The 27,900-nt window shown below is 36.9% G+C and overlaps 1 protein-coding gene across 1 annotated transcript in view; it reads right to left on the reverse strand.

Moving 5' to 3' along the window:
- Nucleotides 1-27,900, reverse strand: part of ADAMTS10 (ADAM metallopeptidase with thrombospondin type 1 motif 10) — a 149,059-nt gene that overhangs the window by 37,796 nt on the left and 83,363 nt on the right. The window contains exons 12-15 of the mRNA XM_053703065.1: nucleotides 26,168-26,275; nucleotides 23,585-23,730; nucleotides 21,470-21,533; nucleotides 16,523-16,625 (exon numbers count right to left, since the gene is read on the reverse strand). Of these exons, the coding sequence (XP_053559040.1) occupies nucleotides 16,523-16,625; nucleotides 21,470-21,533; nucleotides 23,585-23,730; nucleotides 26,168-26,275 (421 nt within the window). The remainder of the gene's footprint in view (nucleotides 1-16,522; nucleotides 16,626-21,469; nucleotides 21,534-23,584; nucleotides 23,731-26,167; nucleotides 26,276-27,900) is intronic.

The following is a 27,900-nucleotide window of genomic DNA, read 5'->3' on the forward strand; positions in this document are numbered from 1 at the left end:
CTATCCAGTCGACGTGGAGCCATCCTCTTCTTCCGACGGACTAACGACGAATGAAGGTTCCTTTAAATGACGTCATCCAAGATGGCATCCTTCGAATTCCGATTGGCTGATAGGATTCTATCAGCCAATCGGAATTAAGGTAGGAAAAATCTGATTGGTTGATGCTATCAGCCAATCAGATTGAAGTTCAATCCGATTGGCTGATTGGATGAGCCAATAGAATGCGAGGTTAGGGAGGGCATATTAGGGGTTAATACAATTTATTATAGTGTTTGCGAGGCGGGAGTGCGGCGGTTTAGGGGTTAATACATTTATTATAGTGGCGGCGATGTCCGGTTGGCAGATTAGGGGTTAATAAGTGTTGGTAGGTGGCGGCGAGGTTGGGGGGGGACAGATTAGGGGGTAATAAATATAATGTAGGTGTCGGCGATGTTAGAGACAGCAGATTAGGGGTTCATAGCTATAATGTAGGTTGCGGCGGTGTCCGGAGCGGCAGATTAGGGGTTAATAGTATAATGCAGGTGTCGGCGGCAGATTAGGGGTTAATAAATGTAAGGTTAGGGGTGTTTAGACTCGGGGTTCATGTTAGGATGTTAGGTGTAGACTTAGAAAGTGTTTCCCCATAGGAAACAATGGGGCTGCGTTAGGAGCTGAACGCTGCTTTTTTGCAGGTGTTAGGTTTTTTTTCAGCCAGCTCAGCCCCATTGTATCCTATGGGGAAATCGTGCACGAGCACGTTTAGCCAGTTTACCGCTACCGTAGGCAACGCTGGTATTGAGAGTTGAAGGGAAGCTAAATTTGCTCAACGCTCCCTTTTCTGAGGCTAACGCAGCCACTCAGACAACTCGTAATACCAGCGTTGGCTTAAGGATGCGCTGGAATAAAAGGCTTGTTAGCACCGCGGGTCTTTACCGACAAAACTCGTAATCTAGGCGATTGTATTTTTCTGATGAAGGGGTGAATACCTCGAAACGTCACGCTAGTTAAATATACTATTTGTTTTAAAAAAACAGAGAGTGCTTATGTCTTGCTAGTCTATATATATATATATATATATATATATATATATATATATATATATATATATATATATATTATATACACAGTATGTGCACAAATAATATTGATAAAATAAAATAAATGGTGCTAACAAGTGTGGGACACATACAAAATTAATTTGTACAACAATATAATTGTCAAAGTTAAAAAAAAACATTAAAAAAATTACTTTAATACAAATCATTCACAAAATCTCATATATAGGTGTAGACACTGATGTGGGCGTTTCCCTTAAAAACTGTTTGATTCAATAAAAATCAGATTAAATTCCAATTACTTGATGAAATTATTACACAAAAAAACATTTGTACCCAATAAAACTGTCCTTGTTAATGATCGTTGATTCTCTTAGGGCTTAATGATTGAGCTCATGTCCATGTTGAGTATACAAGAATCTGCTCAAACCTTAAGCCGGCATTAGGTTGTCTCTGAATTATACTCAGTCACAATAACTCAAAACTCAATCAAAGTACCTTTGTAGTTTGGAGCTGCTTCTTCAATTTGTCTTCTGTGTCTGTGTCTCAAACGGTAGTCTGTGATTACCCTTGGTGACATCATTCTAGTGATGCGCTACGTATTAACTGAACAGCCAATCCTCCAAACCTCCAAGCCGTAGCTTGTGGAGGAGATATCACTTAGCAGTAATGGCCTTTGGAAATGTTTTCAAAAGTATATGCACCTTACTCTGCCTGCATACAGGCTCCACAGGGAATACAATGGTCCTGTCCTGATGACATCACAGCAAGCAGTTGCCTGTGCAATTGTGCCCCAATCAACCAATTGCGCAAGAACAGGACTTGTCAATCATCCCAGATCTAAGCCTTGAGGTGGTTGAGAGGTTATTTCAGTTCTTTTGACCACAGACTTTTTTTGCCAATCAGTGCTGATTCATAAATAACTCCACAGGAGTGAGAACAATGTTATCTATATGACAGACATGAACTAGCGCTGTCAAGCTGTGAAAAACTGTCAAAATGCACCGAGATAAGAGGGCTTAGAAATTAGCATATGAGCCTACCTAGGTTTAGCTTTCTTTAAAGAATACCAAGAGAACAAAGCACGTTTGATGATAAAAGTAAATTGGGAATTTTTTTAAAATGACATGCCCTATCTGAATCATGATTGATTAGACTGTCCATTTAAGTAGCAGTGTCATTAAGACAGTATCCAGTTAACTAGAATTTCAGACCTGCTTGCACAAACCTGAAATACTTGTGTCCCAAAGCTCAATTTTCAGCTTCATAAATGGTGCCTAGTGCATTTTTCTTTAACATTTTTGAATGGTTTATAAAACCCTCTTTTAGGTAGACATTTTCATCATGATTAAGCTTCCTATTTTTATAAGGGAGCTTGTAGAGGTTACTGATTCCCCACTTTGAAGCTGTATTAGTTTTAGCTTCACAATTTAGGCCTCACCTCGAAGAAGCGTTTTCTTCTCCCCCCCCCCCCCAGCGACCTAGAGCTACTCCTCATTCGTTCTATACACTCCTTGTGCTTTCTCTTATTCACTCCTTTGTCATCCCCTATCAGTCCCCTCTTGTTCACTCTTTCTCCTTTTATCACTTCCCATCTCATTCACTCTCTCTCTGTCACCCCTCATTTCTCTCCCACTATCACTCACCCTTTTCATTATTTGTTACAAAAATATGTCAAATGATATATGTCTTTTAGGTGTGTCTATAAAATATATATACTTTTTCAAATAAAAAAAAAAAATCTTACAGTTCTAGCCTGACTGCCCTCTCGGGGCTCATAATAACCAGACATAAAGGGTAGTCAAAATGCCAACAAAAACTCTATGACTTCAACATAAAGCACACAATAATGCCATTAACAAACACACATTTGAATGTTTACTCCTATTGTAAGCACAAAAAAAGTTGGCAAACTAATAATTATCTGAATGCAGAAAAAGGGGGGCGCTCACTACTCAGCTCTTTTCGGAGCTGGATTCCTTCTTCTGAAAGTGCAATACACTAAGATCTATGCAAGCCCAGGTCTTAGTGTGTTGCACTTTTTTTAAAAAAAAATAATCTTTCTCCAAAAATCTATCATTTACACATTTTCGACCAGATATGGCGAGTTAACAGTTACGCACGAGAGAAAGAGGGTTTATCACGGCTGTTTGTGAGTGTTGGGCTTTTCGATCGTATTAAAAGTTGAAAGTCATCGTAATTGCTTGAGCACGTAGGGTTAGTGCAACCTCAGAGCTCTGGTTAACTGTTTTGCAAAACAAAAAAGTCTCACAAAACACATCTAAAATACAGAGTACAGTTACACTCATTATAACACCATCTAAAGAAATTATTAAAAAAAAAATATATTGCACACAAAAGTTGACTGTAAGCTCTCCGGAGCAGGGCCCTCTTCCTCCTGTACTAGATTTGTTTAGTTGTTATGTTTTGTATTTTATCACAAATCCGTGTCATTGTATACCCCTATGTTTGTACCCAGCACTACAGAATTTTGCGGCGCTATAAAAATAAATGATAATAATAATAAGGGCTCAAAGATATGAGATCTTAGGTGTTAGAAAAAAGGCAGGCAAAGGGCAAGAAATATACTCCAGCCTGTCCCCTAAGATCCAACAACGATCTACTCCTTGCATCTTCTACCATCACCTCCTCCCATGCTAGACTACAGGACTTCTCTTGTGCAGCACCAACCCTCTGGAACGTACTTTCTTGAGCTGTCAGACGTTCCCCCAACCTCTCCTCCTTTAAACGCTCCCTAAAGACCTTCTTGTTCAGGGAAGCCTATAACCAATCTTGCAACAATGTATCATGAAACACAGCACTCACTGCACAGCCAGGAACAGGTTTACCAAACCCAGTATAGATACATAGACACAGAAGTCGTTCCAGCTGGTGCTACAAAAGACTTTATTGTGCAAACAGGGATAAAAAGCGACGTTTCAGGCCCACACTTGGCCTTTTCTCAAGCTTAACCAAACATTAGTGAACAAACATTTAAATAGCCCTAATGGCGCCAAACATTGTGATTAGGAAGTGATAAAATGTTGCCCTCTAGTGGAGAACCATCATACAATATACAAATATACAAATATATATCAAAGTGCTTATTGATGGCCCAAATTCTGCCACCTAGTGAAACAGCATCATATTGTTAAACAATTATATCTCTCATATCATATGTGTAAAAATCTTAATAAACTAAACAATATTTCAAAATTACATATTATTAAAAAATGATAAAATGCATTGAGAATTTCATTGATGTTTTAATAATCACAATATTAAATTAAAAGTTATGTATATATATTAAGTGTACCCAAAATGGATCAATCATATTTGATATAGTTTTTTTACGATTAACTTCATCCTTATTTAGATTTTAAATCCATAGTTATATGTATACACTCATATAGTTGGTCATTATTGGCTATTCAACATAGCATATCTATTAAATTTATAGAGACATTAAATCTCATATTAATAACGTATTATATTCGAATGTACATTCATTTGTATGGTATAATACAGTCCTATGCTTAACCCATTCTATTCAACTTTATTATATTTCACTTAGAATGAATTTTTGTTTTTTTATTTTTTAAAATGAATTAATTTAATTTAATTTAGTCACCAAAAAGCAGTCCAATTACATTCTCTATTTAAACCTCTTGGCCATAACGTGCCCAATTCATTGATCCAAAATGTTTCTCTCCTAGTTAGTATATTCTCCTTATCTCCCCCTCTTCTAGGTGTACTAACCCTTTCAATGATTTGAAAGCGCAATTGACTTATTCTATGGCCAGCCTTTATAAAGTGACCAGCTACTGGAGCCTCCTTTTTGCCACAACGAATGTTTGACTTGTGCTCCGAAATTCTTTCTCGGGCTTCCCTGGTCGATTGACCAATATACATCAGGGAACACGGACATTTAATTGCATAAATAATGTATTCCGACCTGCAAGTCAAATATTCATTTATGTAATACTTTTTGCCTGTATATGGGTGACAAAAAGTGTCACCCTTAATCAGAGAGTTGCAATTAATGCAAGATAGACACGGAAAACAACCTTTTCGTTTTTGACCGGTTATTAGGCTAGCATACCACCTATGCTAGCCTATAAACGTGGCCCTAATACTAAAGATAAATTGGTGAAAGCAGATATTGGGGCTAAGAGAAAACAGATTCAAGGTACAATAACCGGTCAAAAACGAAAAGGTTGTTTTCCGTGTCTATCTTGCATTAATTGCAACTCTCTGATTAAGGGTGACACTTTTTGTCACCCATATACAGGCAGAAAGTATTACATAAATGAATATTTGACTTGCAGGTCGGAATACATTATTTATGCAATTAAATGTCCGTGTTCCCTGATGTATATTGGTCAATCGACCAGGGAAGCCCGAGAAAGAATTTCGGAGCACAAGTCAAACATTCGTTGTGGCAAAAAGGAGGCTCCAGTAGCTGGTCACTTTATAAAGGCTGGCCATAGAATAAGTCAATTGCGCTTTCAAATCATTGAAAGGGTTAGTACACCTAGAAGAGGGGGAGATAAGGAGAATATACTAACTAGGAGAGAAACATTTTGGATCAATGAATTGGGCACGTTATGGCCAAGAGGTTTAAATAGAGAATGTAATTGGACTGCTTTTTGGTGACTAAATTAAATTAAATTAATTCATTTAAAAAATAAAAAAACAAAAATTCATTCTAAGTGAAATATAATAAAGTTGAATAGAATGGGTTAAGCATAGGACTGTATTATACCATACAAATGAATGTACATTCGAATATAATACGTTATTAATATGAGATTTAATGTCTCTATAAATTTAATAGATATGCTATGTTGAATAGCCAATAATGACCAACTATATGAGTGTATACATATAACTATGGATTTAAAATCTAAATAAGGATGAAGTTAATCGTAAAAAAACTATATCAAATATGATTGATCCATTTTGGGTACACTTAATATATATACATAACTTTTAATTTAATATTGTGATTATTAAAACATCAATGAAATTCTCAATGCATTTTATCATTTTTTAATAATATGTAATTTTGAAATATTGTTTAGTTTATTAAGATTTTTACACATATGATATGAGAGATATAATTGTTTAACAATATGATGCTGTTTCACTAGGTGGCAGAATTTGGGCCATCAATAAGCACTTTGATATATATTTGTATATTTGTATATTGTATGATGGTTCTCCACTAGAGGGCAACATTTTATCACTTCCTAATCACAATGTTTGGCGCCATTAGGGCTATTTAAATGTTTGTTCACTAATGTTTGGTTAAGCTTGAGAAAAGGCCAAGTGTGGGCCTGAAACGTCGCTTTTTATCCCTGTTTGCACAATAAAGTCTTTTGTAGCACCAGCTGGAACGACTTCTGTGTCTATAAGCCTATAACCAAATCAGTAACTAATGAATTCCACTTGCCGAATAGTTGCCCTCATCTAACTCCACACTAACATTATTCCCACCTTTGCAGTCCCCACCTCCTGTTTCTCACCCTCCTACCCATCTAAATTGTAAGTTCCTATGAGAACAGGGCTCCCAATTCCCCCTGTATTTGTTTGTTAAATTTTGTCTGGTGTCTCATATTGTACAATCCTTTTATCTTTGTTACCCATGGACCACGCAGCAGAATCTGTTGGCGCTTTATAAATAAAGAATAATAATAATAGAGATACATACATATACATGTCTAAAGATGTATATGGATGGTTTAATATATGCCTATACCTGTGTACAGATGTATTTATGAATTTATATGTGTGTATATGTATTTATAGACATACACATAAATACATATGTACACACATAAGACATATATATAAGCAGATTGGAGCCCTTTGCAGTTAAGTAGATAAGTATGAAAAGCATATTTATGCAATATTCACATTTAATAAAGTATTATACTGTGTATTTACTGTAAATATTTTACATTCCAATGTTCTGCACAAAGTAGAATATGTTCTACGTATTTCTAAATAGATATTCCTATATATACAGTATCTGTATATATCTATACCTATATATGTATATATCTATACCTATATATGTATATATATATATATATATATATATATATATATATATATATACGTGCATATATATATATATATGATGGAGGCAGTACCCAAGGGACAAATATTACAAACAATCCGTAATAACTCAGATGACACAAAATGAGAGGAATAACTGGATGATTTGGAACTTCATTTTAATAGAAGGGGTTATACAGGGAGTGCAGAATTATTAGGCAAATGAGTATTTTGACCACATTATCCTCTTTATGCATGTTGTCTTACTCCAAGCTGTATAGGCTCGAAAGCCTACTACCAATTAAGCATATTAGGTGATGTGCATCTCTGTAATGAGAAGGGGTGTGGTCTAATGACATCAACACCCTATATCAGGTGTGCATAATTATTTGGCAACTTCCTTTCCTTTGGCAAAATGGGTCAAAAGAAGGACTTGACAGGCTCAGAAAAGTCAAAAATAGTGAGATATCTTGCAGAGGGATGCAGCACTCTTAAAATTGCAAAGCTTCTGAAGCGTGATCATCGAACAATCAAGCGTTTCATTCAAAATAGTCAACAGGGTGGCAAGAAGCGTGTGGAAAAACCAAGGCGCAAAATAACTGCCCATGAGCTGAGAAAAGTCAAGCGTGCAGCTGCCAAGATGCCACTTGCCACCAGTTTGGCCATATTTCAGAGCTGCAACATCACTGGAGTGCCCAAAAGCACAAGGTGTGCAATACTCAGAGACATGGCCAAGGTAAGAAAGGCTGAAAGACGACCACCACTGAACAAGACACACAAGCTGAAACGTCAAGACTGGGCCAAGAAATATCTCAAGACTGATTTTTCTAAGGTTTTATGGACTGATGAAATGAGAGTGAGTCTTGATTGGCCAGATGGATGTGCCCGTGGCAGGATTGGTAAAGGGCAGAGAGCTCCAGTCCGACTCAAACGCCAGCAAGGTGGAGGTGGAGTACTGTTTTGGGCTGGTATCATCAAAGATGAGCTTGTGGGGCCTTTTCGGGTTGAGGATGGAGTCAAGCTCAACTCCCAGTCCTACTGCCAGTTTCTGGAAGACACCTTAAAGCAGTGGTACAGGAAGAAGTCTGCATCCTTCAAGAAAAACATGATTTTCATGCAGGACAATGCTCCATCACACGCGTCCAAGTACTCCACAGCGTGGCTGGCAAGAAAGGGTATACAAGAAGAAAATCTAATGACATGGCCTCCTTGTTCACCTGATCTGAACCCCATTGAGAACCTGTGGTCCATCATCAAATGTGAAATTTACAAGGAGGGAAAACAGTACACCTCTCTGAACAGTGTCTGGGAGGCTGTGGTTGCTGCTGCACGCAATGTTGATGGTGAACAGATCAAAACACTGACAGAATCCATGGATGGCAGGCTTTTGAGTGTCCTTGAAAAGAAAGGTGGCTATATTGGTCACTGATTTGTTTTTGTTTTGTTTTTGAATGTCAGAAATGTATATTTGTGAATGTTGAGATGTTATATTTGTTTCACTGGTAAAAATAAATAATTGAAATGGGTATATATTTGTTTTTTGTTAAGTTGCCTAATAATTATGCACAGTAATAGTCACCTGCACACACAGATATCCCCCTAAAATAGCTATAACTAAAAACAAACTAAAAACTACTTCCAAAACTATTCAGCTTTGATATTAATGAGTTTTTTGGGTTCATTGAGAACATGGTTGTTGTTCAATAATAAAATTAATCCTCAAAAATACAACTTGCCTAATAATTCTGCACTCCCTGTAAACTAAAACTCATTAAGGAGATCAGATCACAACTGGCAGATATCTGACAAAGAGATCTACTCAGAGATAAAGTACAACAACCGAAAGGAGATACTTTAACCTTATTGACCACTTATACACCTATTGTTAAGGATCTCCCGACTCAGGTGTTTAAAACTGGGATATTATATCTTCAGATAACTACTTACCTTTTGTGCAGAAACCACGGATTGCATACAGGAGGGCAAAGAACCTCAGAGACTCTTTGGTCATTACTTATCGCATCCACAGTTACTCTGAACCATCCTGGTTGAAAACCAAGAAAATGGGATCTTATAGATGTATTTTGTGAACTACGTGCAATTCGATGATCACAGGAAAGTCCTGTGAGCACCCACATAACAACCACCAGTACCACATCAGGTTTTATCTTACTTGTACCACGACTTTTGTGGTCTATCTACTAAACTGCTCATGTGGTTTGTACTATGTGGGAAAAACAGAAGACGATGCCAGAATCAGATTTGCTAACCACCGTTCTGCCATCAGAGCTGCCCTTAATACAGGCAAAAGTGACCAACCTGTGGCTCGGCATTTTCTCACCCATAAACATTCCCTTTCTGATTTAAGGTTCAGACTAATAGATCATATTCCCCCTTTGAGGAGGGGTGGGGATAGGAATGTGAGGCTAAATGGATCTATAGCCTCAATACCATACATCCTCATGGATTGAATGTCAACTTGGACTGGCACTGTTTTCTTTAATACAACCTTTAATTTAATGACTGATGATGATACATTGTATTACTATATTTTTCTTTTGGGAGCTATACTCTTTGATATGTATTGAGGTATAGGTACATGTCTCATCATACATTTCACAGATAAGACCCCTATAGATTAGATGTCAGGTAAGGTTGCTATATATCACACATATTACCTGCTTTTTGTCTATTGTTTTTATTCAGATACAATATTGGCCTATTTTTCAGGTACTGTTAGCTAAATATATATCTCAAATATGTGCCTACCGACAGCATACACCTACTTTACATACACAGCATACATATTTTTGTTGTAGTTCATTTAGTATTGCCTTACGTTCTTTCACCAAGCAGATAGTTTGTTTTATATAGTAGATAGATTTTTACTGAGCTACATGTTACATGAATGATAGATCGTTGCTGGATTTTACAGTTTATTTGCTCTATTACAAATGTGATATTATATATTTTTAGCAACAGTATAAGCAGCTATGAGTCAGAACATCCTGATTGGTTGGACTGTATATAGATTGACATTACCTGGGCATCTCTCTTCTAAATTTGATTATTTGATTGACTGAGTAGGGGGAGTGCCCATGACACCATACTGACATGGAAGTAGGCTCCGTATTGTGTTTGTGCCTTTGGATGCCTCAGGTAGGAGCTGTGCAATTCGTTCTTGTTTATAACACTAGCACATTAACTTTAAATCTCCTTACATCATATATATTTCACGCCATTAGGATGTTTACATATTAAAGTTAAAGCGATTTGCTATTTAATGTACAATCGAATCTAGATCAGGAGACATTATCTGACCAGCGATATATAAACTGATGTTTTTTTCCTGCAGCAAGCATCTGTTATGTATTGTCTATTGAGTTTTGACGTTATTGCTTATATACACTTATCCATTGTGCCCTGAAATTACACTTCATTTATTCTCTCACTATATATGAATGATATTTCACTATACAAGCATTGGTATGTAACACATTGTTGTTTATTATTGTGTATTTCACTGTTATGATGGTATCCAAGGATACTGCTAATTGTGTAACTTCCTGGGGGCAGGGTTATATGCTATTTAAACACGTTGTTTTTTTCACTTTGTTTGGTCTGAGGAAGGGGACAGTTGACTCCCCGAAACGTCACTTTATACAATAAATCATTGTTTGTTGAAAGTCCAGTGAGTGTGGTTCTTGGACTTTGATATTTTTGTTCCTGACACATATTATATTATATATTTGGTGAGCGTGCAAATCCCCTATCAGTGTATGCATATATATATATATATATATATATATATATATACACACACACACATACACTCACCGGCCACTTTATTAGGTACACCTGTTCAAGTGCTTGGTAACACAAATTGCTAATCAGCCAATCACATGGCAGCAACTCAATGCATTTAGGCATCTAGACGTGGTGAAGACGACTTTCTGAAGTTCAATCCAAGCATCAGAATGGGGAAGAAAGGGGATTTAAGTGACTTTGAATGTGGCATGGTTGTTAGTGCCAGATGGGCTGGTCTGAGTATTTCAAAAACTGCTGATCTACTGGGATTTTCACGCACAACTATCTCTAGGGTTTACAGAGAATGGTCCGAAAAAGAGAAAATATCCAGTGAGCGGCAGTTGTGTGGATGACAATGCCTTATTGATGTCAGAGGTCAGAGGAGAATGGGCAAACTGGTTTGAGATGTTAAAAAGGCAACAGTAACTCAAATAACCACTCAATACAACCAAGGTTTGCAGAATACTATCTCTGAACGCACAACACATCGAACTTTAAAGCTGATGGGCTACAGCAGTAGAAGACCACACCGGGTGTCACTCCTGTCAGCTAAGAATAGGAAACTGAGGCTACAATTTGCACAGGCTCACCAAAATTGGACAATAAAAGATTGGAAAAACGTTGCCTGGTCTGATGTGTCTCGATTTCAGCTGCGACATTCAGATGGTAGGATCAGAATTTGGCGTAAACAACATGAAAGCATGGATCCATCCTGCCTTGTTTTAACGGTTCATGCTGGTGGTGGTGTAGTGGTGTGGCGGATATTTTCTTGGTACACTTTGGGCCCCTTATTACCAATTGAGCATAGTTTAAATGCCACGGCCTACCTGAGTATTGTTGCTGACCATGTCCATCCCTTTATGACTACAGTGTACCCATCTTCTGATGGCTTCATCTAGCAGTATAATGCACCATGTCACAAAGCTCAAATCATCTCAAACTGATTTCTTGAACATGACAATGACTTCACTGTACTCCAATGGCCTCCAAAGTCACCAGATCTCAATTTAATAGAGCCCCTTTGGGATGTGGTAAAATGGGAGATTCACATCATGGATGTGCAGCCAACAAATCTGCAGCAACTGCGTGATGCTATCATGTCAATATGGACGAAAATCTCTGAGGAATGTTTCAACACCTTGTTGAATCTATGCCACGAAGAATTAAGGCAGTCCAACCCGGTAATAGCAAAGTGTACCTAATAAAGTGGCCGTGAGTATATATATATATATATATATATATATTTATTTATATATATATATATATATATATATATATATATATATATATATTTATACCTATACCGGTACTGGGAATCTTGTTAAAGTTGAGGGTCGCATGGATTCCAGTCAATATCAGCAGATACTTGAGAATAATGTTGAGGAATCAGTCACAAAGTTGAAGTTACACCGGGGCTGGACAACGACCCAAAACATTGCTCAGAATCTACTCTGGCATTTATGCAGAGGAACAAGTACAATGCTCTGGAATGGCCATCCCAGTCCCCAGACCTGAATATCATTAAACATCTGTGGGGTGATTTGAAGCGGGCTGTCCATGCTCGGCAACCATCAAACCAAACTGAACTGCAGATGTTTTGCAAGGAGGAATGGTCCAAAATACCTTCATCCAGAATCCAGATACTCATTACAGGCTATAGGAAGCATCTAGAGGCTGTTACTTCTGCTAAAGGCTCTACTAATTATTGATGCAATATTTCTGTTGGGGTGCCCAAATTTATGCACCGGTCTAATTTTGTTTGGATGCATATTGCACATTTTCTGTTAATCCAATAAATCTCATTTCAGTACTGAAATATTACTTTGTCCTTCAGTTATTTGATAGATCAAAATGAAATTGCTGATCCAAACACCCAATTATTTATAAATGAAAATCATGGAAATTGTCAGGGGTGCCTAAACTTTTGCATACGACTGTATATATACACAGTATATAGGTATTTTGTTTGTATATATATATATATATATATATATATATATATATATATATATATATATATATATATATATATATATAAATAATATATTACCAAAAATCTATCACATATATATAGATTTTTTATTTAAGAATAAATAGAACATATTCTGCTATGTGAAGACATTTAAATGCAAAATATTCATATTTCATATAGAGTTAGTACACTTGAGAAAATGCGATCAGGTTTGCGTGCGAGTATGTTAGTTCCCCCCCCCCCCCCCCCATTTTTCACACTCCATTGAAGTCTTTGGAGGAATACATTAACATGGCAGCGATATTCTATGTTCGACTTTTTTCACGCGTCGATATAGTGTGTGAGCGAAAAGTTTACTTTAAACTTGTAATACAATCGCTACCCGACACACGCAAAAAGCTTACTTCTAGCAGAGCTAACGCGCAAGGGGGAGCACAAACTACCACTCCACTTATAATTTAGCCCATAGCCTCTCTCCCTGCACTGTATATGGATTCAGCTATTAGTTATCAAATGATTCTATATCACGTACACTCTCAAAACAATGTTTGGCCAGGATCTATAAAGAGAGTGTCTCTCTTCACTGAAGAAATGTAGTTGCATCTGGAGTGTATTAAGCTTTGTTCCCGACCTCATTTCCCCTCTGCACCTCTGCCCTCTCCCTCCAGGAATGTGCTGAGCTGAGCATTCTGCCAGCAACTAAATCTTACACGCAGGATCTTTACAGAATATCCCAGGGGTGAAATTCCCCAGCAAGGAACTAGGGAGGGGGGAGTAGGACACTGGGCGGAAGGACTTGTATTATTATTATTATTATTCTTTATTTATAAAGCGCTGACAGATTCTGCAGCGCTGCCCATGGGTACAAGGATAACAGTACAGTGGAGAAACAATACGATAAGACACAAAATTTTACAGACGAATACAGGGGGAATTGAGGGCCCTATTCCCGTGGGAACTTACAATCTAGATGGGTGTATTATGGAAAATGTTGCATTATAACTGAGATCCAATGGTGCAAGAGAAAGGGCAATACATAGTGCTTAATGTACAATGATGTAGTAGGATTAATAGTGTGTGTAAAAATGAAGAAGGAAGTAGGACATCTAGGTTGAGAAAGCACACACAATACTCCACATGTGCTAAGAAACACACTGCTATTAAAGGGACAGTGTATTTGAAAAAATGTTTGTTCAAAAAGGTAGATAGTCCCTTTAATACCCATTCCCCAGTTTTGCATTACCAACACTGTTATATTAAAGGGACAGTCTAGGCCAAAATAAACTTTCATGATTCAGATAGAGCATGTAATTTTAAACAATTTTCCAATTTACTTTTATCACCAATTTTGCTTTGTTCTCTTGGTATTCTTAGTTGAAAGCTTAACCTAAGATGTTCATATGCTAATTTCTTAGACCTTGAAGTCCACCTCTTTCAGATTGCATTTTAACAGTTTTTCACCACTAGAGGGTGTTAGTTCACATATTTCATATAGATAACACTGTGCTCGTGCACGTGAAGTAATCTGTGAGCAGGCACTGATTGGCTAGACTGCAAGTCTGTCAAAAGAACTTAAAAAAGGGGCAGTTTGCAGAGGCTTAGATACAAGATAATCACAGAGGTTAAAAGTATATTATTATAACTGTGTTGGTTATGCAAAACTGGGAAATGGGTAATAAAGGGATTATCTATCTTTTAAAACAATAAAAATTCTGGTGTAGACTGTCCCTTTAATACACTTTGTACCTCTGTGATACCTTGGGGCCTATCTATCAAGCTCCGAATGGAGCCAGAAACAGCAGTTATGAAGCAGCGGTCACAAAGACCGCTGCTCCATAACCTGTCCGTCTGCTCTGAGCAGGCGGACAGATATCGCCGGAAATAAACCCGATCGAGTACGATCGGGTTGATTGACACCCCCCTGCTGGCGGCCGATTGGCCGCGAGTCTGCAGGGGGCAGCATTGCACCAGCAGCTCTTGTGAGTTGCTGGTGCAATGCTGAATACGGCGAGCGTATTGCTCGCCGTATTCAGCGAGGTCTGGCGGACCTGATCCGCACTGTCAGATCAGGTCCGGCAGACCTTGATAAATAGGGGCCCTTGTATCTAAGCCTCTGCAGACTGCCCCCTTATCTCAGTTCTTTTGACAGACTTGCATTTTAGCCAATCAGTGCTGACTCAAATAACTCCACGGGAGTGAACACAATGTTATCTATATTGCACACATGAACTAGAGCTGTCTAGCTGTGAAAAACTGTCAAATGCATTAATTTTGACCTGACTGTCCCTTTTTCATCCCACTGCTGAGCCAATTATGAGTTTTTTGCTACCTACATTTAAACCCTATTGTAAATCAAATTTCAGTGAATGACCCACACAAATTATATATTGTTTTTTTTAGCAAGCACAGCAGGTTCACAATATACCCCTATTACATTTATAATTCATGGCATATTTTTTTCTTGCCAAGTATTTACTGTTACCACAGTGATCATCAGCCTATACAATAAACTTTATTAGGGGTCTCTACACATACCAGATTTTTTCTAATGCACATATAATGACCCATTCCCAAGCAAATCCCTATGTGTTTGTTTCTTGTGTGGTGCTGGAGGTTTGTAGCTGCTGTGGGAGCTGAGATAGAGGGGATTGAAGAACCTCCCCCCGTCCAGCTCCAATGCAGCTACACTGAGCTTCGCGGTTCTGCTCTCTTTGCGACGTTACCACGTGTGTATGTGGTGACATCACTGACACTCCCATGAAGCCTGGGAACGACGCCCACTACGCCACAAACAATCCCCAGTGTTTGATCGGCGATCCCCCTGCATGATGAAAATGACTCATCATGCGACAAATGTTATCTATAAGGCACACATGAACTAGCGCTGTCTAGCTGTGAAAGGCTAATAAAATGCACTGACATAAGAGGCGGCCTGCAAAGATTTAGAAATTAGCCCATGAGCCAACCTAAGTTTAGCCTTCAACAAAGAATACCAAGAGAACAAAGCACATTTGATGATAAATATAAATTGGAATGTTGTTTAAAATTGCCTTGTCCTATCTGAATCATGAAAGTTTACTTTTGACTTGACTGAGAATACAATTTTAAACAACTTTTCAGTTTACTTCTATTATTTAATGTGCTTCCTTCTCTTGGTATTCTTTGCTGAAAGGTTTTTCTAGGTAAGCTCAGGAGCAGCAAATTACCTAGGTTCTAGCTGCTGATTGGTGGCTGCATAAATATACAGATTCTCATTAGCTCACTCATGTGTTCAGTTAGAAACCAGTAGTGCATTGCTGCTCCTTCAACAAATGATACCAAGAGAATGAAACAAATTAGATAATAGAAGTAAATTAGAAAGTTGTTTACAATTATATTCTCTATCTGGATTATGAAATACATTTTTTGGGTTTCATGTCCCTTTAAGTTGGGGAAGTGGAGTGTGTAACATGACTCTGAGCATACAGAGTAAAATATGGAGTATACAAAGCTGATTAAAATGTTATGGATTTAATTAGGTGTGTTTTTTTGTAAGTATCTGTTTTTTAATTAAAAAATATTTGAATTAAGCTTAAATATATTGTGCTTTGTATTTAGATTAGTACTTTACAAATAAAGTTGATACTAGTGAACAATGTTTATTTACCTCCTTTGTAACTTTTCCAGGAGTAATACTTTCCTCTGAAGGGCACATTATCAAACTCTGCACATTGCATTTCCCTGAAGTCTAGTGACCCCACAGGGCAATCCTATGAAAGAAAAGTAATTAGGGCATGCAATAACATATCCCACTATTATGGTTATATTTTATGTCAACACATATGTATCTCAGTGAGTATGTTTAAGGGCCTCTGGTATCTCATGACTCACCTGCTTCACCAGTTTCTAAATTATCATATACAGGAATAGATTACAAGTGGAGTGCAGTAATATTAGGGCTATTGAGCGCTAACACTTAAATTAATAGCACTCCTAATACAAGTTAAAAATAAAAAGTTAATATGAGTGTGTGTAAATATATATATATATATATATATATATACACACACACACACGTTGATTGAAGTAGCCGTGTTAGTCCAGAGATTTAGATATAAAAATAACAAGAGTATTGCATTGAGCAATGATACTTTTTTTTATTAAACTAACTATACATTTATAAGATGACAAGCTTTCAGAAGAATGTCTTCCTTTTTCAAGTCTGAAGCAATACTGACCCATTTGATGGAATTTACAGATTATATCTTAAAACACAGGCTAAAAACACAGAAAGTGTTACAGAGGTCTAAATGCAGGGGGAGGAGGTGGTGTTGTAAAAATCATGATGGGGTTTAGGAGACAGGCAGATAGTGTCAGTAAAAGATAACAGGCAGGGAAAATATATGGTTATACACAAAGCATATACTGACATTAAGTTATATATCAACATAGAATCCATATGAATAAAGATGGGAAATTAGGTATACAGGGGAATATAAGATAGTCAAAAAAGGAGAAAGGAAAGAAAATAAAAAAAATAAGGAATAATAATAGTGACAAAAGTGTGGACATAGGCTTACCTGCGTACCTATGCATAGAGAGTGAGGAATATACAATGCAATTGACTACAGTATATGAAATTACATTACAATTTTTTTTTTATAATGGGTTAAGAAACCAGAGTCCACATTTAGTCCAGAATTTAGCAAGCTGAAGTGCATTATCATTTTCATTTCAAAGGTTTTTCTTTCCATGGTGTTTTTGAAGTTGCCTCTGAGAATCCTGATTTTGAGGTTTTGGAAGGAGTGGTCAGGTTGGGTGAAATGGTGACCAACAGGGGTACAGTATTTTGTTTCACGGTAGTTTTTGATTGAGTGTCTGTATAAGTTCATCCGAAGGTGAAGTTTTTGGCTTGTTTCTCCAATATAACATCCCACTTCACATGCAGTGCAATGTATCATGTATACTACATTTGCAGATATACATGAATATGCCCCTTTAATGTTATAGGATTTGCTCTTGTGATTAGCTGTGCTGCTTTTGTTGACATAGTTTGCAGAGAGCTTTGTTGCAGCGCTTGGTTCCATTCTGGGTTTTCTTTTTAATAAAGGGGTAGCTTTCTGTGGACCAGTTTCTGTTTTAGGTTGGGTGGTTGTCTGAGTGCCAGGATATGGGGGTTTGGGAAGATTTTTTTGAGTGTGGGATCCTTTAAGAGTAGTGGCTGTAAGTCTTTTATGATTTTTCGTATTCCTTCTACAGCAGGGTTATATTTGACAACTAGTGGGATACACAATATGTTTTTCTTCTCCCTGTATTGTAGCAAGTGTTCACGTGGGGTATTGAGGGCAGAGTTAATTTGTTTGTTTATAACCCTTGTTTTGTAACCTTTTTCTCTGAATGATGACAGTGTGATGAGGTGTTTGTCATGGTCCTTGGTGTCTGAGCAAATTCTGTGATATCTGGTGGCCTGACTGTAGATTATGGATTTTTTAATGTGATTGGGGTGGGAGCTGGAGCTGTGGAGGTAGCTGCATCTATCTGTTGGTTTCCTGTATACAGATTAGTGTAATTTGCCTTTTGTGATGGATATTGTTGTATCAAGGAAGCTGACACAGTCTCTAGAAAAGTCAATTTTAAGCTTGATTGATGCATGAAATAAATTAAATGATTTATGAAAATGTTCTAGGTTTTTTTCTCCTTCTGTCCATATGATGAAAATATCATCTATGTAGCGAAAGTATTTGAAGGGTTTGTGAGGGTGAGTAGCTAGGAATCTCTGATCTAAATCAGCCATGAAGAGGTTAGCATACTGTGGTGCCATTTTGGTGCCCATGGCTGTTCCGATGGTTTGTAAATAGATGGAGTTATTGAAGATGAAATAATTGTGGGTGAGTATGAATTCTGTAAGTTTACTGACTGTAGAAGCACTACATGTCTGGTTAGAGCTGTCTGAGGAAAGAAAGTTTAAGCAGGCATCAATGATTCCACATCCATTGTCACAAGTATAGTATCCTATGGCAAATCCTATAACATTAAAGGGGCATATTCATGTATATCTGCAAATGTGGTATACATGATACATTGCACTGCATGTGAAGTGGGATGTTATATTGGAGAAACAAGCCAAGAACTGCACCTTTGGATGAACTTACACAAACACTCAATCAAAAACCACTGTGAAACAAAATACTGCACCCCTGTTGGTCACCATTTCACCCAACCTGACCACTCCATCCAAAACCTCAAAATCAGGATTCTCAGAGGCAACTTCAAAAACACCATGGAAAGAAAAACCTTTGAAATGAAAATGATAATGCACTTCAACTTGCTAAATTCTGGACTAAATGTGGACTATGGCTTCTTAACCCATTATCAACATTTTTTGAAATGTACTTTCATATACTGTAGTCAATTACATTGTATATTCCACACTCTCTATACATAGGTACGCAGGTAAGCCTATGCCCACACTTTTGTTATTATTATTATTCCCCTTTTTTTTCTTTCTTTCCTTTCTCCTTTTATGACTATTTTATATTCCCTTGCATACCTAATTTCCCATCTTTATTCATATTGATTCTATGTTGATATATAACTTTATGTCAGTATATGCTTTGTGTATAACCGTATATTTCCCCTGCCTGTGATCTTTTACTGACACTATCTGCCTATCAACTAAACCCCCATCATGATTTTTACAACACCACCTCCTCCCCCTGCATTCAGACCTCTGTAACACTTTGCCTTTTTAGCCTGTGTTTTAAGATATAATCTGTAAACTCCATCAAATTTTTCAGTATTGCTTCAGACTTGAAAAAGGAAGACATTCTTCCGAAAGCTTGTCCTCTTATAAATGTATAGTTAGTCCAATAAAAAAGTATCATTGCTCAATGCAATACTCGTATTATTTTGATATACATATACACACACACACACATATTTATATATGTGTATATATATATATATATATATATATATATATATATATATATATATATATATATATATATGTGTGTGTGTGTGTGTGTGTTTTGTGTGTTTAATATGTTTTACATGTGTTTTGTTACACTGTTATTGTAGCCCTTCAGGTGTTCACGACTTGCATATGAGCGCTAAATATTCTCTGGTTATTATGTTTTACCATAGACTTGTAATACTAGATTGCACACTAATCTTAGTGTCATCCTGTGATATTGATAGTGCACCCTGTACTATTGATAGCGTTCCACAAGTGAGCTTACGTAAATAATTTTTATAGAATCACATAGGAACCAGTGAAGCTAGAGAGGCAGGAGGTGACCTCCTAAATTTTGCTTAGTGTGTCTGTCAGAGATATGCTGATCTGTTTATACCAAAACTCATTAGACTGTCAGCACTAAAGCAATTGTCTCATAGAAACAGGAACATTTTTTTTTATTTTGTTAAGTCCCCAGAGGGAGGCAAAGCTGGATATTGATGTTTATATGATCACTTGAGCATTCCGCCACCAGAGTCAGTGACCTGTAGTGCTACATGAGTATCCTAATCAGCAAATTCAAACTCCTTTCCATGATGAAGTGCTGCCAAACCAGAAGGTTATCGCCAGCTAACAACTCTCTCTGAACCATAATGCTTTTCCTAACCGAATAAAGACTAAGACAACTAGTGTGGCATCTGAATCTTTTTGCTGTATGTACCAGTGTAAGTATCAGTATCAGACTACTTTGTGATTTTTAGTGTGTTTATTACATTAGTCAGTGAATATATCAGTGTGTATACATGTCAGTCTGGTGGCTCTTTGTTTAACAAAGTATCTCAGGTTGTCTGACTTTTGTATATTTCTGACTCAGTTGTGGACCTACTCAACAGAGAGCCCTGTTTAAAAAAAAATGTTTGGGCCCCCAAAGGTAACAGTAGTAAGCAATAGTAATAATATACATTCTGCTCTTTATATGATATACAGATAGATAAATAGATAGACAGACAGAGAGTAGATATATATGTATACATATATATATATATATATATATATATATATATATAGACATATAGTAGAAAGATAGATAGACGGACAGTAGATAGATAGACAGATAGTAGATAGATAGTAGATATATAGACAGATATATAAATAGATAGATAAATAGATAGAAAGTAGATAGCTAGACAGACAGATATTAGATAGATAGACAGACAGATAATGGATAGATAGACAGATAGTAGATAGACAGACAGACAGACAGACAGACAGATAGATAGATAGATAGATAGATAGATAGATAGTAGATTCCTAGACAGACAGATATTAGATAGACAGACAGACAGACAGATAGTAGATAGACAGATAGTAGATAGATAGACAGATAGATAGACCGATAGTAGATAGATAGATAGATAGACAAACAGGTAGATAGACAGACAGATGATAGATAGACAAATAGATAGATAGACCTGCAACCTACACTAATAAAATGCTTATCTGCATTAGAATTGTACACATTCTGCACATGTATAGATTGGCTGCTATTGGCCGTCCAGCACTTGAGCACCAATGGTAGTTCCACCCCTGTTCTGACTAATACCAAACTTTAGTATATGTTGTTTTAGATAAACTATTTAATCAAAATGATTAACTCACATCAATGTTGCACGATCTATAGCGTTTTCTCTCCCCCAAACAATACTTTCCGCCAATCGTTGGCCTGAAACAAAACAAAACATTAAAAAATACAGAAAAAAAATCATTTTGATGCCAAGAATATACTGAAACCAGGTCATATTGGCAGAAGTTGGAGAATAGGAATTGATCGTGTGTATTAGATCTAATTGTAAGCCATATATATTTTTTTACAGTTATTTATAGGTTATCATTCAAGAGGTGACCAGTGCTAATAATGAGTTTTTAAAAATGTAGATAACAAAAATCTACGGATACAACATTTGATTTTGGAATGCTGCAAGCATTATTTTAATGCTGTTAAAAGACCATTAAATACAATGGAATTGCATAATCCACAAATTCATAATAAAAATACAATGCAACAACACTTACTCTGAGTTTAAAATTATCAGTAGATTTTTTATGATAAATGTCAAAGATTGCTTCCATTTCCCTGCCCACTGTATCATGTGACAGCCATCAGCCAATTACAGACTCATATGTATATACTGTGGACTCTTGCACATGCTCAGTAGGAGTTGGTGCCTTAGAAAGTGTGCATAGTGCCGGCGCTTGTGTAAGGCACTGTAGGCAGCCGCCTTAGAGCGCCCCAGCAGGGGGGTGCTTAGAATGGGAAATCAGGAGGTGGATCTGCCTGGTGCTCACATACAGCAGCAGCCTGTACTGCTCACATAGGTTAAGTTGCACGGCGCCTACAGATTCCAAGCTAGCTGTGGGGGTGTGGGGCTTGCACTAAGGCTGTCTGTGCATTGAGTCTGAGCGGGAAATTATTGATTAAAAATGAGCCACAAAACATAAGTAATGCCCAGACCGGTACTTCTAAATTGAAGAAGTAGAAGGATCGGGGTCTATGGGGGCATGCAGAGCGCAGATGCCATAAGAACTAGTAGCTGCACTGCCCAGGGTTGCACGTGACAGACAGTGCGGCACTGAGCAATCTGTGACAGAGTCTCGGGTGGAGGAAGCATAAGGAAAGTAGGAGCCAGAGGATGGATGTTCAACTCTTAATTTGCTCCACATTTTATTGTATTACTGTTCGTTCTGTTAGTTAGTCCTTTGCTTCTTGTTACAGTGACTTAAGCTCAGCTGCCAATGGCATGTTTTACCAATCCCCTTTAGAGCCGGCTAAATTTACACCCCTTACACAGGACATGATTGATTTTAAGTAAGTAGTTAACTAAACCACCATGCTGTGTTCAGAAACTACTAATATGCTTTATATACCATGCATCAGATTTAGCATGGTATATAAAGCATATCTGTAGTTTCTGAACGCAGCATGGTGGTTTAGTTAACTACTTACTTAAAATCAATCCTGTCCTGTGTAAGAGCAGCCGAGCTTAATCACTGTAACAACAAGAAGAAGCAGCTGCAGGTAACTTGTCTCCTCCCCCCCAGTCACCCTTCTGTAGCAGCCGATAGCCTCCCTTGGACAGGATTCCTAAAAATTTGTATAACCCTATAAGTGCAAGCTTTATGCTGTTTGAGTTAGCTCCATGTTGAACTCTGCATATATCATCTTGACAGGCAGCGTTTAGACAGCAGATAACTCACACAGCATAAAGCTTCCTATCTGTGATTCTGTGTGCTTTGATAAGAATCTCTCTGAAGATTATTACATTCCAGTGGGGGTGGGTTGGGGTGTTAGAGCCCTTACTGGCTGCCTTGTTTAAGTATTCATACACAAAATAGTTTTAGGACATTTAATTTAATTCCATTTCCCCATGGAAGCACTTTCTGACTCATATATATATATATACACTTGGTATGGGGGTGGGTGGCATTGTCCGGGGGGGGTTATGGTGTTGTGGTGGGGGATTGGGGGCGTCAAAATACACCTTTGCCTGTGTAGGCAAAAATCATTGCACCAGCCCTGAGTGTGCATATAAAAAGGCTGAGCACAGATGGATAATGGAAGTAAAGTTGTTTAAAATGATAATAATGTCACCTTGCAGAGTTTTGTGAATCATTTGCTTACAAAAATGTTTCTCTTTTTCAGTGGCAACATTCCAATGAGCAGCCTATAATATGGTTTACAATCTAAAACAAAAAACGAAAGTAACTTTTGCTTACCTGGGATTGTCACACTGACGTACAGATGAGGACACTCCTCCTCCACATGTCCTGCTGCATTCCCCCCATGAAGACCACACACCCCACGCTCCATCCACACCTTCTGGCCGTGTGCCAAATGGGACACATTCCCTTTTATAACACCACTGAAAAAGAAATACAGACATTCTAGCACCTGATCCACATGCTGAATATATATATATATATATATATATATATATATATATATATATATTATTTAGTATACCAACTCCAGAGTTTAAAATATATAGGAAATAATTCATCTAGGTTTATTTTTGTATATGGAATAGCTGTATCTACTAATTGAAACCACAACCCTATAAAATGGTCTGAGCTTGTAGGTTGAGCAGACCTCATCTTATCTCTTTATATGTATTTAAACAAAATCCTCCTTATCTTATATTTCACTAGACTGTATTTGAACAGATCTTTATGTGTTGCTCTTTCAGTAAAAGAAAGGGCTGAATGCTGTTGGCGGCGGCCATATTTGTTATTCATTTTAAAATTAAAGTAACGAATACACATATCTACTTTTCACTGTTTACTCAAAGACCAATATTTAAAGAGAACAATAAAAAATGTACTTTTTAGTACCTCTTGTCACCCTCCCTTCCCACATTGGGAGCATGATTTAATCTAAACCTTGTTTACATATTTTTTGTATAACCATTACTTAAGTTCTGACATTTTCAGATTATGTGGGGATACAACAAGCAAAATCAGCTATATAAAATGACAAAATAAAGGTAAATGAGGAATGTGTAAACCATTTCATACACTCCAGTTGGATCTTTGAGAAGACATTAAAAGGTGACTGGCAAAAAAATACAGTACACTGTCCCTTTTGACAGAAAGGCCACAATTGAAATGTGCATGGGTGCATTTCAATTTTAAATCAAGGCTTTTTTTAGCAATATACTTCCATTAGCAAAAATGCTTCCAGTAAAAGTGATTACTGTGTTTTAGTGGCATACTCACATATGCTGTAAATTTTTCCAAGGGCACCAGAAATCAAACACTACACCTTCTCAGAGTCAGCAGTGTGCTTGTATGACACAAATGACACTGAGCAGGGATGGCGTTTGAATCCTGATTTTCCAGTCACATGCACATTTCAATGTTGACCTTTTGTATCCATTTACTAAAAGTCTCTCATGCATATGGAAGAACACTATTTAAACATGTTTAAATTATTTTTTGGGTGAGAAAATGTTTCATTTAAGGGCTCTATTTTGATCTTGTAACTAACAGGAAGTGCCCGTTTGGTCACAGTTCCTCAATGAGACATATTGGTCACTGGCAGATAGTGACAGTTTTGTTGTTGATCAGTAAGACACTAAGAATAGGCATTATTATTTTGTCACATTGGAACTGGCATTACATATATAAAAAACACAGCAAATAATAAAAAAGCTTTAATGCATTTAAGAATGCCCTTTAAGAGATACTGTAAAAAAAAATATACTATTTTTTACATTTACTCCATCAAAAAGATTTCAGAACAATTGCAGTTTGTTTTTCCTTTCTTTCCTTTTTTTTTTTATAAACTTGTTAAAAATGTGAAAATGGTTAAAGCGGATTAAGCTGATAACCACGATCCTATTGTTGGTCAAAGACTTCCTCACATACATTAAAAAAACTAAAGTAGTTTAAGTAAACACAGGGACATTCATTTTTTAAAGAGAATACAGGTAGCCTTCAGTTTACTCCGGGGTCAGGTTCCAGAAAGAATGGTTGTAAATCAAAACCTTTGTAAATTGAAACCCAGTTTATAATGTAAGTCAATGGGAAGTGAGGGAGTTAGGTTCCAGACCCCTCTCAAAATTGTCATAAGTAACATCTAATACATTATTTTTAAAGCTTTGAAATGAAGACTTTAAATGCTAAACAGCATTATAAACCTAATAATATAGATTGTATCATCATCAAACTAAGTTTAATGAACAAAAACATTTGCTAAACAGCACCTAATAAAATAATTACACAACAGATTGTATCATCATCTAACTAAGTTTAATGAACAAAAATGTTTTTTAATTGCATTTTTCTGCAAACAGTTCTCTGCATTGTTAGCATGTTAGATAATATTGAGTCTGCACCTATTCTATGCATTTCAATCTGCAGTGATTAATAGGCAGTTAGACACCCTCACCTCAAGCAGCTGGAGAGGAAGATAAAAGGGAAGTGGCTGCTAGATCTTGTTGCTCGATAGGTCTGGTCTGCTCTGTGTACACAGATCAATTTCAGTCTACTAAGCTTGCATAACTTTGCTGCAACACAAGCGGACAGATCCACCTACTGGCTATTTTAATTAGTGCACTGCTTTCCAATGATTTTCAATAGCAGTCACATGACTGAAAAAAAAGGTTGTTATTCTGAAACGGCGCAAATTGAACCGGTGTAAACCGAGGGCCACCTGTATAGAAAAATAGCCCAGTCAGCTTTAACAGAAACAAAAAAAATAATGACTTTAACATCTCTTTAATTGCAATTATCATGCGACCAATATACAATAGTGAACAAATCTTCAGAAACACTGAATGAAAATGTCAAAATCCTTACTCCTTTTTCTATGGTGTTTGTCTGGCAGATAGTCCCTTCAGCTGCGGGGATACTGTTAGTAATACAACGGCCAGATTTGCTGAGACACCACAACTCACTGCACACCTCCTGCAAGAATACAAAGCGGCATTGCTTAGATGTTAATGGTTACTGTCTCAGGTATACGTGAATACATCTTCTTCTTTATAAATTGGAGTCCACCCTTTTTTCTAGACATGCCATGGAAACGTGACCATATAACTTATTCAAGATAAGGCAAATTGTTAAATTTGAAAGGATGGTACAATACCAAAGAATACACATGTTTAAGCAATGAGTACTATATAAATGTATTCTTCTACTGTCTTTTCATATATAGTTGTTTAATACACAGCACCTAATCCAATAAGTGAATTAGTGGTATTGATATTTAAAGAAAAAGGAGTTAGTCGCCCTTTACCAGAGTGCCCTTGGTTCATATAGGGCTAGATTAGAAGTGGAGCACTAATTTATTGTGCGCCTGTAAATGGGCAAATTCGCCCATTTACAAGCACACGATAAATAACCAGCCATTACAAGTGGGTGGATATTGCTAGCTCGAGCTCGCGGTAGCATATAGCACTCTGAAAATGAACCAGAGGTCAGACCTCTGGTTAATTTTAAAAATGTCCCCCAATTGCCATCAAAATAAAGTGTGGATAACCTTAATAAAATAAAAATATATCAGCATCTTTCATTTCTTAAAATATAACTGCGTTAAGCAGTTTTAAGGGGTTAAAGTGTGCGGATTTGCATTGCGCTCAATCAGTAATACCAGCGCACATTTGCATGCGCTAGTATTACTGAGTGGAGTGCAAATAATAGTAGTGCATTGCTGCATTGGAGCTAACTTCAAATAATTTTGATTGGTTGGATTGAAGCTCCCTGTAAGTATGATGTATAAGATAGTATGTAACAGTGCAAATTCGGGCTTTCTTTAGGATGAATACTTGTATCCTTCCATTTGTAAATAATTAGACTAAATATAACCCCTTTGTAATTCTTTTAAACTATTGTGACATAAATATTTCTTTAACTAAATTCTGTGACTAGCCTGTTTAAATTTATCAAAAAAGAAAAAATGTTTTTTTTTTAAAATAAACTGCAAATAGCTTATGTTGAGGATTACAGAGCAGGGATGTTTTTGTGTTATGACATGAAGAATAAATAAAATGAAAAAAGACAGGGAACACCGCCTGTGCAACAATTGTGAAAAACAGCAGAAGATTACAGGAAATGGAATAAATACTGCTTTAATTCTCAGCTTTGTTTGCACATAAAGAGCTACATTACGAGTGGCACATTAACTGTTGCGTGCAAGCGATAAGGGGTTTATCACAGGTGTTTGCGTGCTTTGTAGCCAGCGTATTACAAGTTTAAAGTAAATCCATTTGCTTGGACGCAGTTGAATTTAACACGTGTTACGTTTGTATAAAAAGTTGCACAAAATACATCAAAAATACATTTAAAAGTGCAGCTACACTCATAATAACACAATCTAATAAAAAAATATTAAAAAGAAAATTGCAAACAAAAGTTTTAAGGGTGTGCTGAGCTGTTTTAGAGTTTTTACATGCTGCTCACATTTAAAATGATTTTAAATTCTAGTGTTTCAAAAACGTTAGGATTCACCATCATTAAAAATAAGGGCAACCTTCATTCATCAGTTTAAAAAAACTTGATGAATAGGTACCTTTGTTTTGCCACGGCTTCAG

The sequence above is a fragment of the Bombina bombina genome, chromosome 2 (genome assembly GCF_027579735.1).
Source record: "Bombina bombina isolate aBomBom1 chromosome 2, aBomBom1.pri, whole genome shotgun sequence".
Classification (NCBI taxonomy): Eukaryota; Metazoa; Chordata; class Amphibia; order Anura; family Bombinatoridae; genus Bombina; species Bombina bombina.